Here is a 13,687-nt window from a genome sequence, read left to right on the forward strand (position 1 = left end):
TTTTCAGGCAGGTAATTCATTTTTGCTTATATGAATGGTAAATCCAGCATTTGATTTTCTTCTCATTTATATTTATATTATGAGGCAGTGTTCTCTGGCACCATGGTATTTACTCTTTTATTGCCTCAGATTGTCTTTGTTGCTACAATGGGAAGACCTACGCATTAAATGAAACTATTTATAGCCAGACCAAGGGGACTAACTGTGGTAATGCTTTCTGTGGCCCTAACGGAATGATCATTAAGACATTCATCCCATGCAGTACACCACCCGCACCAGCAAAAGGTACTATCAAATCTTTAATGTTGTGTAATTTTTTTAATCCTTATGGTCAGTGTAAAGATGAGAGCATAGAGAGATTTAGCTGTTTTTCAACATGGCTTTTCCAGTATCTTTGGGCCTTTTGCAACTGATGCTCTGCTGTTGTTCTCAAAATTTCATAGTTCTACACCTTGTTTTTCTCTTTCTCATCACCTATTATTTCACACTATTGTTCTTACTGTACTGTTTTCTGCATTGGATTAAGTCAGTCTCAAATGACTCATTGGAACAAGATAAAGCTACCTTGTGGTTTAATCTCTTCATAAAATAGAAGCTGCAGGGCAAAAGGGACAGAATAAACAGAAAAACATCATAAGAAAAAATGAAGCTGTTCCATGATTATAGCAAAAAATAAAAATTAAAAAGAAATAAATCAGCGATTAAAAGAAAATATGCTTTGATAGCAAATTGTACAAAACATGGCAATAAAAACTAACAGATAGCTTCTCTATTCGCGTGAGTGGATGAACTGAAGACTTGGTAAGCTTATTTGTTTCCTGTTTACTACATTCGGTAACACCCGGAATAAAACATATAATGCTGTAATAGCTAGGAAAGGAAAGGCTATTTGAAGCAGAGTATACAGTGGCTTCATTAAATGTCGAAATGACCCATCCATATTTAAATAAACAGATTCTTCACAACTAGCCTTTACAGAACAAAATGGTGTGCCACTGGAAGTCAACTCTCCAAAGTCAGGTGAAGTCCAACGGGATTAGAAAGTTAAGAAGACCTCAGTTGGGAATAAAATAAGAGACAGCAGAAGGGAGGCTTACTCTCTTCTGTATAAAAATACCTGATGCACACACCTGGAGGAGTGTGTGCATTACACTAGTAGCATACAGCGTGTGTGTGTGTGTGGGGGGGGCATTAAAATATAGGGAATGTTTTCAGTGTGAACCTGTACAGGATGTGGTGAAGGTGTAATAATGCCTTTGTTCCTCTTCTTGTAAATGTAGAGACTTTGATAGATGTCATCAATCTTGAATATAGAGTAGCAGAAGCTTTGGATATTAATTGGTTTAATTTCCTGCAGAACAACATATGCAACCTGTAACATCCGCACCACAGTTATCAACAGCAGCCACTCCTTGTTTCTGCACTGACAATGGACAATTGATACAAATGGGTGAGAAACCAAGCAATTTACTTTTTCTGCACCACTGATGTGGGAAGATGTACTGTTAGATAAATGCGCTCCAGCAAGTGATGATTCAGACTGCTGCAATTACACATTACCAGAAGTTGTTACATCTATGAACTGTAACTAACACCTCCAAAACTGCTTTTCACCTGCACCCCGTAACATAGTCCTGGTTTGGATACCCCTAGTATAAGAAAGCTTATAAGGTTATGTTAACTCGAATGTACTCCAGCACAGCCCCTGAATCCCACAACCTGAACACAGGTTTGTAATCCACATTCTTACTCCAAAGTTACTGGAGAGAAGGCTCCTCTTCTTCATCTCTTAGTAGCTCCTGTACATGTATATCACGCTCTTTGTGAAGACCTGATGCACTCAGTGATACACTCAGCATTCTCCCCTTTTGGACCATATTCAATTCCCACCAGTGTACTTACTGATGAGCTGAAGAAATGCAGATTTGTCACCCATGGCTCTCCCTGAGCCTTTTCCATTTTGGATGAATTGAGACCTGATTCAGTCATTAGATCCAAGGATCAGCAGGCAAACACACTGAATGTGGCCATCAGGTGCAGGCAGACCCAGTTACTTCCATGCAGGTCTGAGAATGTGTCTGAACTTGATGCACAGACATCCAGAGTTCACAGCAAACATCTATCAGTTTCAGGGGCAGTTCAGGGCTAACTGTTTGGTTTTGGCCTTACAGGGGAAAACGTTTCTCTGCCAATGAATGTATCAGGTCACTGTGCTTACTCCATTTGCAATGCATCGTGCCAGATTGAATTAATCTGGGCAGAGTGTAAAGTCGTTCAAATGGAGGCCCTTGAGACTTGTGAACCAAATTCTAAAGCCTGTCCAAGAACAGCTGCTCCCAATGCAACAAGCGTCATTCCTGCTACCACGCTGGCTCCTGTGAGCGACTGTCTTGGGCTCATTCCTCCTAGAAAGGTGAGAGAATTGAAAGAAGATATGATTCTTTAGCTAGAGCATTGTAGGTAGGCAGAGTTACCCGAGATGAAGAGCAGTTAGGAAACCACATCAGGCCATGTCACACTTGCAGAAGTAGTCAAGACTTTATTCCTGAGACATTCACAAAATGTTGTAGAACAGAAGATATCAAAGCTGCATTGATTGCTATATACTTCATATTTTCTGGCTTGTGGAGAGTAGATAGTAAGTAATGCCATACCAGATAGGGATCTGAGTGGAGGGTGGTTGGTGTATGCGATTGTTACATTACTTTGCTCTGGTCCTCTCTCTTTCAATCTGTCAATAGTTTAATGAATCGTGGAACTTTGGAAACTGCCAAATTGCCACTTGCCTGGGAGAAGAAAATAATATTAAACTGTCCAGCATCATTTGCCCTCCTCAGCAGCTGAAACTCTGTGTCAATGGTTTCCCATTCATGAAACACCGTGACGAAACTGGTTGCTGTGAAGTCTATGAGTGCCAGTGTAAGTACTGTGGCAAGTGAATTTGTGGAATTTTTGTTGTGAATCTATGTGGCCAACATCTGTATTATGTTTGTATTGATTCAGTAGGGTAGAATGGAGCAGAATTCCCACCTAAAACTAAGAGCAGATAAAAATGTGCTTGCTAAGCTAGCTTTTCTTTACCAAACTAGTCTTTTCAGATCTCACTGAAGAAAGATTAAAAGGATTAAAACCAGCTTGAAGTTGAGAAACTAAACTTGAAGTGTGTCTTCCAGGTATTTGCAGTGGGTGGGGAAATGAACATTATGTGACTTTTGATGGAACGTATTATCACTTCAAAGAAAACTGCACGTATGTCCTCGTGGAGTTAATTCAGCCCAGCTCTCAAAAGTTCTGGATTCACATAGACAACTACTACTGTGGTGCCATCGGTGGAGCAATCTGTTCAATGTCCTTACTCATTTTTCACTCCAATTCTCTTGTTATTCTGACACAAGCGAAGGAACATGGAAAAGAAACAAACTTGGTAAATATTTTGTTAAAATGAGCTCTCATTGCATGACTGTAGCTACATTACTGCCAAATACCTTGTCAGGTCAAAGGATGAGATTTGAGAAAAACAGAACTGTAGGATATGCAGTTACGTTGCTTCCTTGCTCTTTATTTTTCTCCCTGTCAGCAAAACTTTGTATATTCCAAAAGCTTGAAACTGTCACAGAATTTATTATGTTTTTCTTCCTGATGTAAGTATTTAGGTGTAAATTACAGCCTATTAAAAAGGAATAATCAGGAACTGCCTAAATGAGTGCCTTTTCCAGATTTCATTTTGTGCACCTGAGAGCTGAGAAGTAGCAGTTCTGAGTTATATGAATTGTGTATGTAATTGTACATAAGTTTTTATCTAACTCTTCTTTTTAGGTTTTGTTTAATGATAAGAAAGTTGTTCCAGACATTTCCAAGAATGGTATCAGGATAACCAGCTCTGGCCTTTACGTTATAGTTGAAATACCTGAATTGGAAGTTTATGTCTCTTACAGTCGACTTGCATTTTACATAAAGCTCCCTTTCGGAAAGTATTATAACAATACCATGGGACTGTGTGGTGAGTGTGCTCATCAGCTGACAGTAAAGAATGCAGTAAATTTTCCTCCTTCTTTCTCTTGTCCCCTTGTAAACATCTCCAAATTCTTGCAACTCCAATGATTGCTATGTTACACAAATCTTAATGATTTACCTCTTTTTGATGCGAAGACACTATCAGAACAATGTTTTGATTCAATTCCTTCTACTCTGTACATTTGCTGGAGACATGCTCTTTCTTATGCATGTCTTCTTACTTTTGATCATACCTACTCATTATGGAGGGTCTTGAGCTAGGCAGAGCCATCTCAGTTGCTTTAGCCATTCAGAGGAATTCACTAGGCAACACCTTGGTTCTGGTTTTCATGGCAAACTATTTCCTCTAGCTTTCTCCTACAAAGCACTTGTAAGCCCATCTGTGTCATTACTTTCTCATAAGAACTTCCCTCCAGGTATTGCTGTTTTATGTAAAAACAGCTTTATCAGCATCAAACAGCCTTAAACTGTCACTTTGCTTCTATTCTGCAACCAGGTACATGCACCAACCAGAAGTCTGATGATGCTAGGAAGAGGAATGGCGAGGTCATTGAGTCCTTCAAAGAGATGGCATTGGATTGGAAAGTCCCAGTTTCTACCAACAGATACTGTAATCCGCGCATCTCAGAACTAGTTAAGATTGAAAATCATCAACACTGTGAGCCTTCTGTGCTGTGTAAAATAATCTGGTAAGATAAATCCCAAGGAGGCCAAATAATAAGCTCACAAGATAATTTTTTGCTTAAATACATGACTTAGGTGAGTAGCTTATAGGACACAGTGAAAATGCGAGTTCTAGCATACCTTGCAAAACTGAGCAGTGAACCGCTGTGTGAATGTTTCCAAGTTTGGCAGGTGTTTCTCAGCTGCAGCAGTATCAGAACTCCCTTAACTGTACTGCTTGGCACTCCCTCTACCTGTGGTTTCTTGATAAGTTTAGCAGAAACTGGCAATTGCTCAGCATCTATCTGAATACTCTGGATGAAAAGGAATAGTCAGAATACAGCAGGCAAACGTGTATGACTTTTTAAAATAACATTGTCTAAAATAGGATTGCCAACCGTGTTGATGTTACAGTGTCAGTGTATAGAATTACAGTCATGAGCTGCTCAGAAGACTCTTCTTTGCATATGTCATTCCAACGTAAAATTGCTTTGTTTCAAATCATTGTAAGGAATGGGAGGTAATGCTCATTCTTAAGTAAACCATAGAATCATTACGGTTGGAAAAGATCTCTAAGAACATCAGATACAACTGTCCACGTACCACCAATAGTGCTCACTGGGCCATGTCCCTCAGTGCCATGTCTCCACTGTTGCTGAACTCCTCCAGGGATGATGACTCCACCACCACCCCAGGCAGACCATGCCAGCACCCCACCACTCATGTGGGTATATTGCCAATCATAGCAACTTGTCTCTGTATTTTTGCCTTGATGCTTCCTCTGAGTGGGGATCGATTCAGCTGGGAGTAGAAATCTAACCCAAGCAGCTCAAGGAAGTAAAATGCTACATCTGTTTTCCTGTTTCCTTCCTTTGCAAAGGAACCTGACTGAGTGCCACCGCGTGGTCCCTCCGCAGCCCTACTATGAGGCGTGTGTGGCCAGCAGGTGCTCACAGCAGCACCCCAGCACTGAGTGCCAGAGCATACAGACATACGCAGCCTTGTGTGGGCTCCACGGGGTTTGTGTGGACTGGAGGGGGCAGACGAGTGGGCAGTGCGGTAAGTCTAGCAAAGACCTGCTGCAGAAGTGGCTCTGATCAGCTCTTTCCTAACATCATTTTTATTCCTCCGCATCAAAATTTCTTTATCTGCTGAGGACTCAGAAAAACAAACAAACAAACAAAAAAAAAACAGGAACAAATTAAAGAGGGGGGGAAAAAAAATGGTTGCAATCTAGAAATGGTGCAAAACAAGTGAGAAGCAGGTCCATGGGCTCTCCTGAGAAGCCTGTGGAGGGATGGGTTGGGACATCTCTCATTTTTCTCCTCTTTGTGTTAGCTACAACTTCATCACTAGATGGCAATGCACAGCTTCCCTTCTCACTGCCTGCTCAGGGGCTTTTGGTTCTGGGTAAGCAGCACTGGAATTGCTGCAGACACTTGGGGAATGTATGAAGCCCCACTTGCTGAAGACGCAGGGACCCCTTGCTGGGCAGGAGCTTGGGCAATGTTGGCTGCTTGTCTATTGTGCACTGAAGGCTATAAGTGGTCCTGGGCTTTCTAAGCCCTGTGTTGTGATGCTCTACAGAGGCTACCTGTGCTCGGGATCAGGTCTACAAGCCATGTGGGGAAGCAAAAAGAAGCACTTGCTTCAGCAGGTGAGTGATTTCCATAACCTGAGAAGTGCTGAGGAAGGCTCAAAGATAACATTTCTCTGGGTTTTAGTGTCTGCTTGACCCTGTGCATGTTTCTGCCTCTCACTCATTTCTGTTCAAATTCTAATTGTGCAGAGATGTCATTATGGACACCCACCCCTCCCGTAACAACACACCAGTGTTTGTTGAGGGATGTTACTGCCCTGATGGGAATATTCTGCTGAATGAACATGATGGCACCTGTGTTTCTGTCTGTGGTAAGAAATAATATAGAAATTGGGATGAGGCGAGATGATAAGACCCTATGTAGAAGTGCACATAAGGGAAATGTTCTGGGTACAGGGGAAATGAGGGAGGCCTTCATACAGACCCTTTCTGGGTGGGCTGGAAATGCTTCTGATTGATAGTTTCCTCCTACTTTTAGACACAAAGTGAAACGTTTGCAAGATCAAAGATAGGGATATTCAAGATGTTTTGGCTACATAACCTGTGAATTTGCACACTTAATCTTTCTCTTTGTATCCATTTCTCAGATTTCAAGAGCCTCCTATTCCTGTCCTGCTACTTCTGTTGTTTTCCCCAGTCCAGTTATCACTAACGGAATCTGATTTATTTTGTAGGTTGCACTGCGCAAGATGGATCAGTGAAACAGGTAAGGAAAAGGAAAACACTAACTTTATACTAGCTGGGTGCAGTGACCTACTGTAAAATTAACTGCATGAGTTTCTTTTAATTCTAAGCTTAAATACCAGTGAAGTATAATGACAGTGGGGAAGAAAACAGCAGATTTTGTTAACACTAGAACTTGATTAATTACTAAACTCTACTAATTACTAAAATATGGAAACAGAATTAGCAGCTTGTGGGAATCACTTTTCTAGTAGGAGTACCACATTTCCCTTCTGGTAACACATAAACCTACAAAGGAAAGTGGCAGAGAGCATTTTTTCTTCTCTTCCTCTGGAATTTGAACTCCAATTATCCTACATATGGAATAGGGCAGCCCAGACCTGTGCATCACAGCAGGAAGGCATCCATTAATCTAATGCTTCTAGTTTTTCTCTTCTAAGGATTCCCTCTATTGTTTTCACAGCCCAGAGAGGCTTGGGAGCACGACTGTCAGTACTGTACTTGTGATGAAGAGACCTTGAATATCTCCTGCTTCCCCCGCCCTTGTGCTAAATCTCCACCTATCGACTGCAATAAAGAGGGCTTTGTACGCAAAATAAAACCGCGTCTGGATGATCCGTGCTGCACAGAGACAGTCTGTGGTACGTCAGTGATTCATGTGCCCTCATGAATGTCATCAAGTAGCATCATTTGCCTCATGCTGACCCAACAGCTAGCAGATTCAAATAAGCATACTGGACTAGTCATTTATGCTTGCCATCAAAAGAGACCTCCTCTAGGTCCGCTTGTATTCTAAACTAGTGCTATACCTCCTCCTCATAGTCTACTCAGGCCCTGGACATTTATTCCTAACATTCATAGGAGGCTGCAGTACAAGGGATCCTGGCAGACGTGAGATGATTTCCTCTTCCTCATTCCCTCATACTCCCAAAGAAAGATCCACTGAGCTCCTTTTGATGTCCTGTGGGCACTGCTCAGAGCAGGGTGCTCTGCCTTGCATTTCCCTACTTTTACATCTCTGACCCTCAACCACCAACCTCTTCATTTTTTCCACTCATTCGCTTTTAATCCAACACTTTTCTGTCATTTCCCTTTTTCTCTGAGATGAGCATGTATATTTTGTTAGAGATTACATCCAGTGGGGGAACAGGAGAAGCATGAGCTAGAACTATATGCTAATGAAAAAGCTTTACAGCAGGTCAAGCTTCAAGAAACTTGCCCTGAACAAATCCCAACCTTGAAAGATGTTTGTTTTGAGAATCATCTATTTTGTGGATGTTCAAGTTTTAGGCTGCAAGTAAAACTACTGGACAGAATTATCTGGCTTACTTTATCTCCATTTGTCCATTGCAGAATGTGATATAAAAACCTGCATTATCAACAAAACAGCGTGTGACTTAGGTTTCCAGCCAGTGGTAGCTATATCTGAGAATGGTTGTTGTCCTATCTTCTCTTGTAGTAAGTACCACGTTTCACTATGATGCTCTTTTGAAATTTTTCACTGAGAGGGCTTTGAGACCCAGGCCCAGGCTGCCCAGAGAAGCTGTGGATGCCCCATCCCTGAAGGCGCTCACAGCCAGGCTGGATGGGGACTTGGGCAGCCTGACCTGGTAATCAGCAGCCCTGCCCACTGCAGGGGGTTGATATCTTTGAGGTCCCTTCTAACACAGGCCATTCTAGGATTCTATGACTCTATCATTTTTAATTCCTTGAACTATTTCAGTTTTTCTAAATGAGTCACAATCACAAGGACTAGACTCACTCCTTCCCTCCCTGATACTTTTGGTAGAGCAAGAGTAAATGCTTTAAGTTCTCCGTAGATAATACTCAGTGAAATATCAGTATGTGATTTATGAAATACTCAATTTGTATTACAGTCAACCTATCCAGAAGTTCTGCTGCCAAATCTTGTGTCTGGAACTGTATACCTCACCCAGCTCCTCATTTACACAGTAACCAGCAAGGTGGCTAACAATAAAGAAAAGCTCAACTAATTTCAAGTATGGGTAAAACTATGTGAAGTAAAATAGTTTTGCCGTATGGAAAATAGCAGGAAATAGAATTACCACAATCTTTGTGCATAATGTTTGAGCAGATATTACATGTGAGCTTCAGGATGACAGTTAGCAATGTGTACTAGCTATGCTTTCCCTTCCATTGTGCAGGCTATGGAGACTTAGCAAATAAATTCAGTTCTACTCTCTGCCTTCTCTAAAACACCAAGAATTCTGAGCTGAGTACTATAATTGGTTATATCATTCCTAGCACATCCTTTTCATTTTCTTTTCTTACAGTACCAAAAGGGGTATGTGTTTCTGAAGGAGTTGAATTTAAGGTAGGTCTTTTTCCAGACACTTCTTTCCACGGGTTGATGCAGCCTGAATCAGAATTTTATGAACTTGTTATTGTCAACGGCCACATAAGAAACAAGATTAAAGTGGTCCATAACTGTTCCCTGCCAGTAACCTTAAGTGTCACTGGAAATATTAATAAATGGGTGATCCTAGAGACCAGTAGCTAATTTAGTAAATGATGTAATTAAAGATAATTCGATTTTGGAGTGTAAAAGTAAGAATGGTGACGGAACACAAACTTAAAAGCTCTTACGATGCTGTATGAACAATAAGTAGATCAAGTTGAGGAAGAAATGAAGTATGGAGTTTATGAGATAACATAACTCACACAATATGTTCAGTGCACTTGGGTGTGTCGATCTCATGTGAAATTTGTGATATCGACAGCGTTGGTTTCACAATTAAAGATCTGATTCCAGGAAGTTCTGCCAAAAATAAATATTGAATATAATCATTAATTTTCGATAGTCCGGGGGACATATGTTCCTACACACCCACCAATTTCTTTCCAGTACCTGTTTTCTCTCTGATTTCCTTTCTCTTTTCAGCCTGGGGCAGTGGTGCCAAAAAGCTCTTGTGAAGATTGTGTGTGCACAGATGAACAGGATGCTGTGACGCGAACCAACCGCATCCAGTGTGTCCCAGTGAAATGCCAAACCACCTGCCAGCAGGTCAGTGCTGAACACAGCTCCCGCCACCAACAATGGCTGTTGAGAGGGTGTACTGTAAAGCCGGGGCAGTACAAGTGCTGTCTTGCTGAAGGATGGCAGGATATAATCTTCTGTTCAATTTTTGTGAAGTTCCTTTTACAGTGCTGGCCGTTTTTGCAGAAATTACCCTTGCAGGGATACCCTGAATGACTGCAAAGCTACTAAGGAGAAGTCTTACTGCTGAAAGATGATGTTTATGCCATTATGTTGGTGTTGTTTTTAGCTCAAAAATTAAGATCACTGAGAAACCGCGCGGCTGTTTATGTGTTTCCAGACACTACTCAGTACTCATGAGTTGAGAGTCTGAACAAAAACTGCTCAATCTATTTCTGAACATAAGCAAAGAATGGCTCCTCTTTCTCAACCAGATAAGGCTAGACTCTCTACCCATCCTAAACAATAAAAATAAAAATGGATAAAGCCATCATCCTTTATCTTGGAGCAAACCACACCCATGAAAAGACTGATGGATACCTAAAGCACAGGGAAGGAAAAAATTGATGCATGATCTTCATGTGTTTGATAGTGATGACTCTGGTGAATAATCAGATCAAGCACTGTGGTAGACTTTGCAAATAAACTTATAATGAATTAATTTATTTGCTCTAACTTGTGTTAGCAAAAAGAAGAGTAGCTGAAAGCAGGGTCTACATAGTAAGTAAAGTGCCCCAGAGGTCACTATTAAACATGGGAAAGAAAGTGCCAGCTTTAGTTGTCAGGCTTAAAGTGATTCCAACAGTGTTCTAAAGGAAAACAGAGGTGGGCTCATTTTCCCTGCTATCACCAGTGTTGCTTTGATCCAAAGCTGTTTTGTGAACCAGGTAACACGGCAAAATGGTGACCTTATTCCAACAGGGTTTCCGCTACGTGGAAAAGGAGGGTCAGTGCTGCAGCCAGTGTCAGCAAGTGGCTTGTGTGGCAAACTTCCCATTTGGCACTGTGACCATTGAGGTGAGTGCTGCCTTGCTTTGCATGCCAGCTGAATTGACTTCAGTGCTTTTTGAAGTAGTGTCATACATTTTGAGGCTAGGAAGACCTTTAGGAGATTAGAAAATATCTGCATTTCCAAAGTAAATGTCAAAGTTTATATGGCCACTCTCTTTGCTGTGCGCATCTTGCAGACACTGCTATCTTGAAAATAATTTATCTCTGTCAGGAAAGGAAATAATGTCACTCCCTCTTCCTGGCATGCAGCAGAGAGAAGGAATTTGTAGGGGGTGGTGACATTGTGTAATATTGCTTTTGCACAGATAAGTGAGATGGCTTCACATTATATTGCTCCAGTACTGGAAGCAGAGTCATTATCTTGCCCTGAAGATACAGGGCTAAATAGTTTGAGCGAGCCATGTAACTGTACTAATGCTTGTTACAAATTTGCTGGGGCAGAAATTGAAGGTGTCATAGCTGCTGTAGTACATGTAGTGCACCTCACTAATGCACCCAGGTAATACACTAGGTCTTCTCAGCTTAGTGTTCCATAGATGTGAGCTGAGCCTCAGGCTGGCTGTTTGCTTTTATTACCTCTTGATATTGCTGTGAACAGTTAATAATGCTGTCTCACCCAGTGGCTGTCTTATGTGATATTTCTCCTCTGGTAGCTCTCGAGCTCTGCATCTCTTCTGTTTCATCCTTTCTTTCCTTGAAAATTCATGTTGCAATTGGCTTCTCTTGTGCTAATGCACAATTTTTATGCTTCCACTTAAAAGGTGGTTACCATGAGGAGGTTTTCCTTTTATCTATTAACCTCTATTACGAAGATCATTTTCCTCTTTCGAACTATTTGCTTTTCTTCCATCTGTTAACAAAAAAGAAAGCTGAAATACTGTAGAATTATTTTTCTTTTGTTTATATTTTATTCCACCTATATTACCAGATATATATTGTGGTGTCTCTTAGCATTTCTGTTCATACCTCTATGTTTATTCTGCCACCAGCCTGTGCTTCTTTCCATGTAGGTGACCAGAAAAGGGATTTTGTGGAGGCTGGTAGCAAGCGAGCTTGGTAGATGGGAAATCAACACCTCAGCACTATCAGATTAATTTGCACATCCCAGCCCTTCTACCAGGGGCTGCATAACTATTCATTTATTCTGTTTGTGCTGTCATATTATGTTATGATTTAATTATTCTTCCTGTTGTTTTTCAGGTTGGAAAGAGTTATAAGGCACCATATGATAACTGTACTCAGTACACATGCACTGAATCAGGGGGCCAGTTCTCCTTGACTAGTACAGTTAAGGTCTGCCTGCCATTCGAGGAATCAAATTGTGTCCCAGTAAGTATTTCAGAACTAGAAAAAAGGCCTCCTGAAATGAGCTGTGCCATTGCTCTGGAAGATTTCTTTACTCTTTCTACACTTTTTCTTGACCTTTTTGAGTCCATCATCCTATTTGAAGGAAATACGTTTTTCCAACTCTCAATGGACTGTCCCAGGAAGCATAAAAAAAGTATCTGTGAGCAGTGCACACACTTCTTGTGAAGTAAAGCACTAGCCGACAGAACCTAGGTAAGGTCAGGCACATATTGCAGAACATCCCACATGGTTTGTGACTAGATTTAAAAGAAAGTTACTCCCTGATGGATTTTTTTAAAGCTGTTCTGCATAAAAAAGGTACACAGTACATGAATGGGTCCGATGGGGAGTTAGTGTGTTGGTTACAGATGAGGGCATGTTTTTGAACTCCCCTTGTTTCTACCAGCTGCTTAATAATAAGCTAGACTTGAGTATCTGGACTTCTCTGGTTTGCTTTCAAACAGGGGACTGTTGACGTGACTTCAGATGGCTGCTGTAAGACATGTGAGTATGTTAAATCACTGATTCCCTACTCAAATATGGCTGGGTTCTCCACTGCTTGTAGCCTTTCTGCACACAAAGACAGCTTGCACTTTCCATAGAATGGAAGGCTGTTCATTTATCAGCAGAGCTCTTTTGTAACTGATAGCTGAGGCTCAAAGCTTACTTTGTTCTTGCAATGAGGACACCATAGCATCCACCCTAAAACTGGAGGTTGTCATAGAATCATAAATGTTAACAAGCACCACTTACTTACAGCAATTATAATACAAACTAGCTAACAGAACACTTCATATCTCCCTCTCATCTTCATTCAGCAGCACCTTACATGAACTTCATCATAAGTCTTTACTTGAGCCAGTCCCCAGAGAAGTGTCAAGACAAACTGGGAATTGCTTTGCTGAATTGGTGCCTCCTTGTATGCTCTTTGTTTTTTCTTGTGTTGTTTTTTTGGTTTTGTATGTGTACTGCATGTTTTGTTATATATTGCTTTTAAACTACAAGATGTTTTAGTAGAACAATCTGCCCTTGGCTTCTCAGCAGATACCTTTCCAAATTTCATTTACTCCGCCATCTGAAGAAGTCTAACAGCAACGTTCTCCCCCACAGGTATTGACCTGCCACATAAATGCAAACGCAGTGTGAAGGAGCAGCACATTGTTCACAAGCACTGCAAGTCTGCAGCTCCAGTCCCAGTGCCCTTCTGCGAAGGGACGTGTAGTACCTATTCTGTGTAAGTAGGAAACCATTTTCTGTGTCTGGTCTTCCTGGCTTCTTGTTTAAAGAAATTTCTTGGTTGGGAAACTGGGTGTGCAGAGCAGCAGCTGTTAGCAACGTGACAAAACGTCCTTGGTGCAATAGGAGTGCCC

At 41.2% G+C, this 13,687-nt stretch overlaps 1 protein-coding gene and 1 long non-coding RNA gene across 3 annotated transcripts in view; one reads left to right on the plus strand and one right to left on the minus strand.

The window, feature by feature from the left end:
* The window catches only part of LOC107314549 (mucin-5B), a 40,635-nt gene that overhangs the window by 26,182 nt on the left and 766 nt on the right, over positions 1 to 13,687 (plus strand). For both annotated transcript variants that reach the window (XM_015863887.2, XM_015863888.2), the window contains 19 exons: positions 130 to 285; positions 1,358 to 1,450; positions 2,172 to 2,413; positions 2,742 to 2,919; positions 3,174 to 3,424; positions 3,817 to 4,000; positions 4,511 to 4,703; positions 5,558 to 5,736; positions 6,265 to 6,334; positions 6,467 to 6,588; positions 6,952 to 6,983; positions 7,425 to 7,602; positions 8,315 to 8,419; positions 9,256 to 9,296; positions 9,864 to 9,986; positions 10,881 to 10,976; positions 12,171 to 12,299; positions 12,782 to 12,821; positions 13,428 to 13,551. In XM_015863887.2, coding sequence (XP_015719373.1) covers positions 130 to 285; positions 1,358 to 1,450; positions 2,172 to 2,413; positions 2,742 to 2,919; positions 3,174 to 3,424; positions 3,817 to 4,000; positions 4,511 to 4,703; positions 5,558 to 5,736; positions 6,265 to 6,334; positions 6,467 to 6,588; positions 6,952 to 6,983; positions 7,425 to 7,602; positions 8,315 to 8,419; positions 9,256 to 9,296; positions 9,864 to 9,986; positions 10,881 to 10,976; positions 12,171 to 12,299; positions 12,782 to 12,821; positions 13,428 to 13,551 — 2,536 coding nt within the window. The remainder of the gene's footprint in view (positions 1 to 129; positions 286 to 1,357; positions 1,451 to 2,171; positions 2,414 to 2,741; positions 2,920 to 3,173; positions 3,425 to 3,816; positions 4,001 to 4,510; positions 4,704 to 5,557; positions 5,737 to 6,264; positions 6,335 to 6,466; positions 6,589 to 6,951; positions 6,984 to 7,424; positions 7,603 to 8,314; positions 8,420 to 9,255; positions 9,297 to 9,863; positions 9,987 to 10,880; positions 10,977 to 12,170; positions 12,300 to 12,781; positions 12,822 to 13,427; positions 13,552 to 13,687) is intronic.
* The window catches only part of LOC116653475, a 75,975-nt gene that overhangs the window by 12,045 nt on the left and 50,243 nt on the right, over positions 1 to 13,687 (minus strand). The window lies entirely within an intron of this gene.

Source organism: Coturnix japonica, chromosome 5 (assembly GCF_001577835.2).
Source record: "Coturnix japonica isolate 7356 chromosome 5, Coturnix japonica 2.1, whole genome shotgun sequence".
In the NCBI taxonomy this organism is placed as follows: domain Eukaryota; kingdom Metazoa; phylum Chordata; class Aves; order Galliformes; family Phasianidae; genus Coturnix; species Coturnix japonica.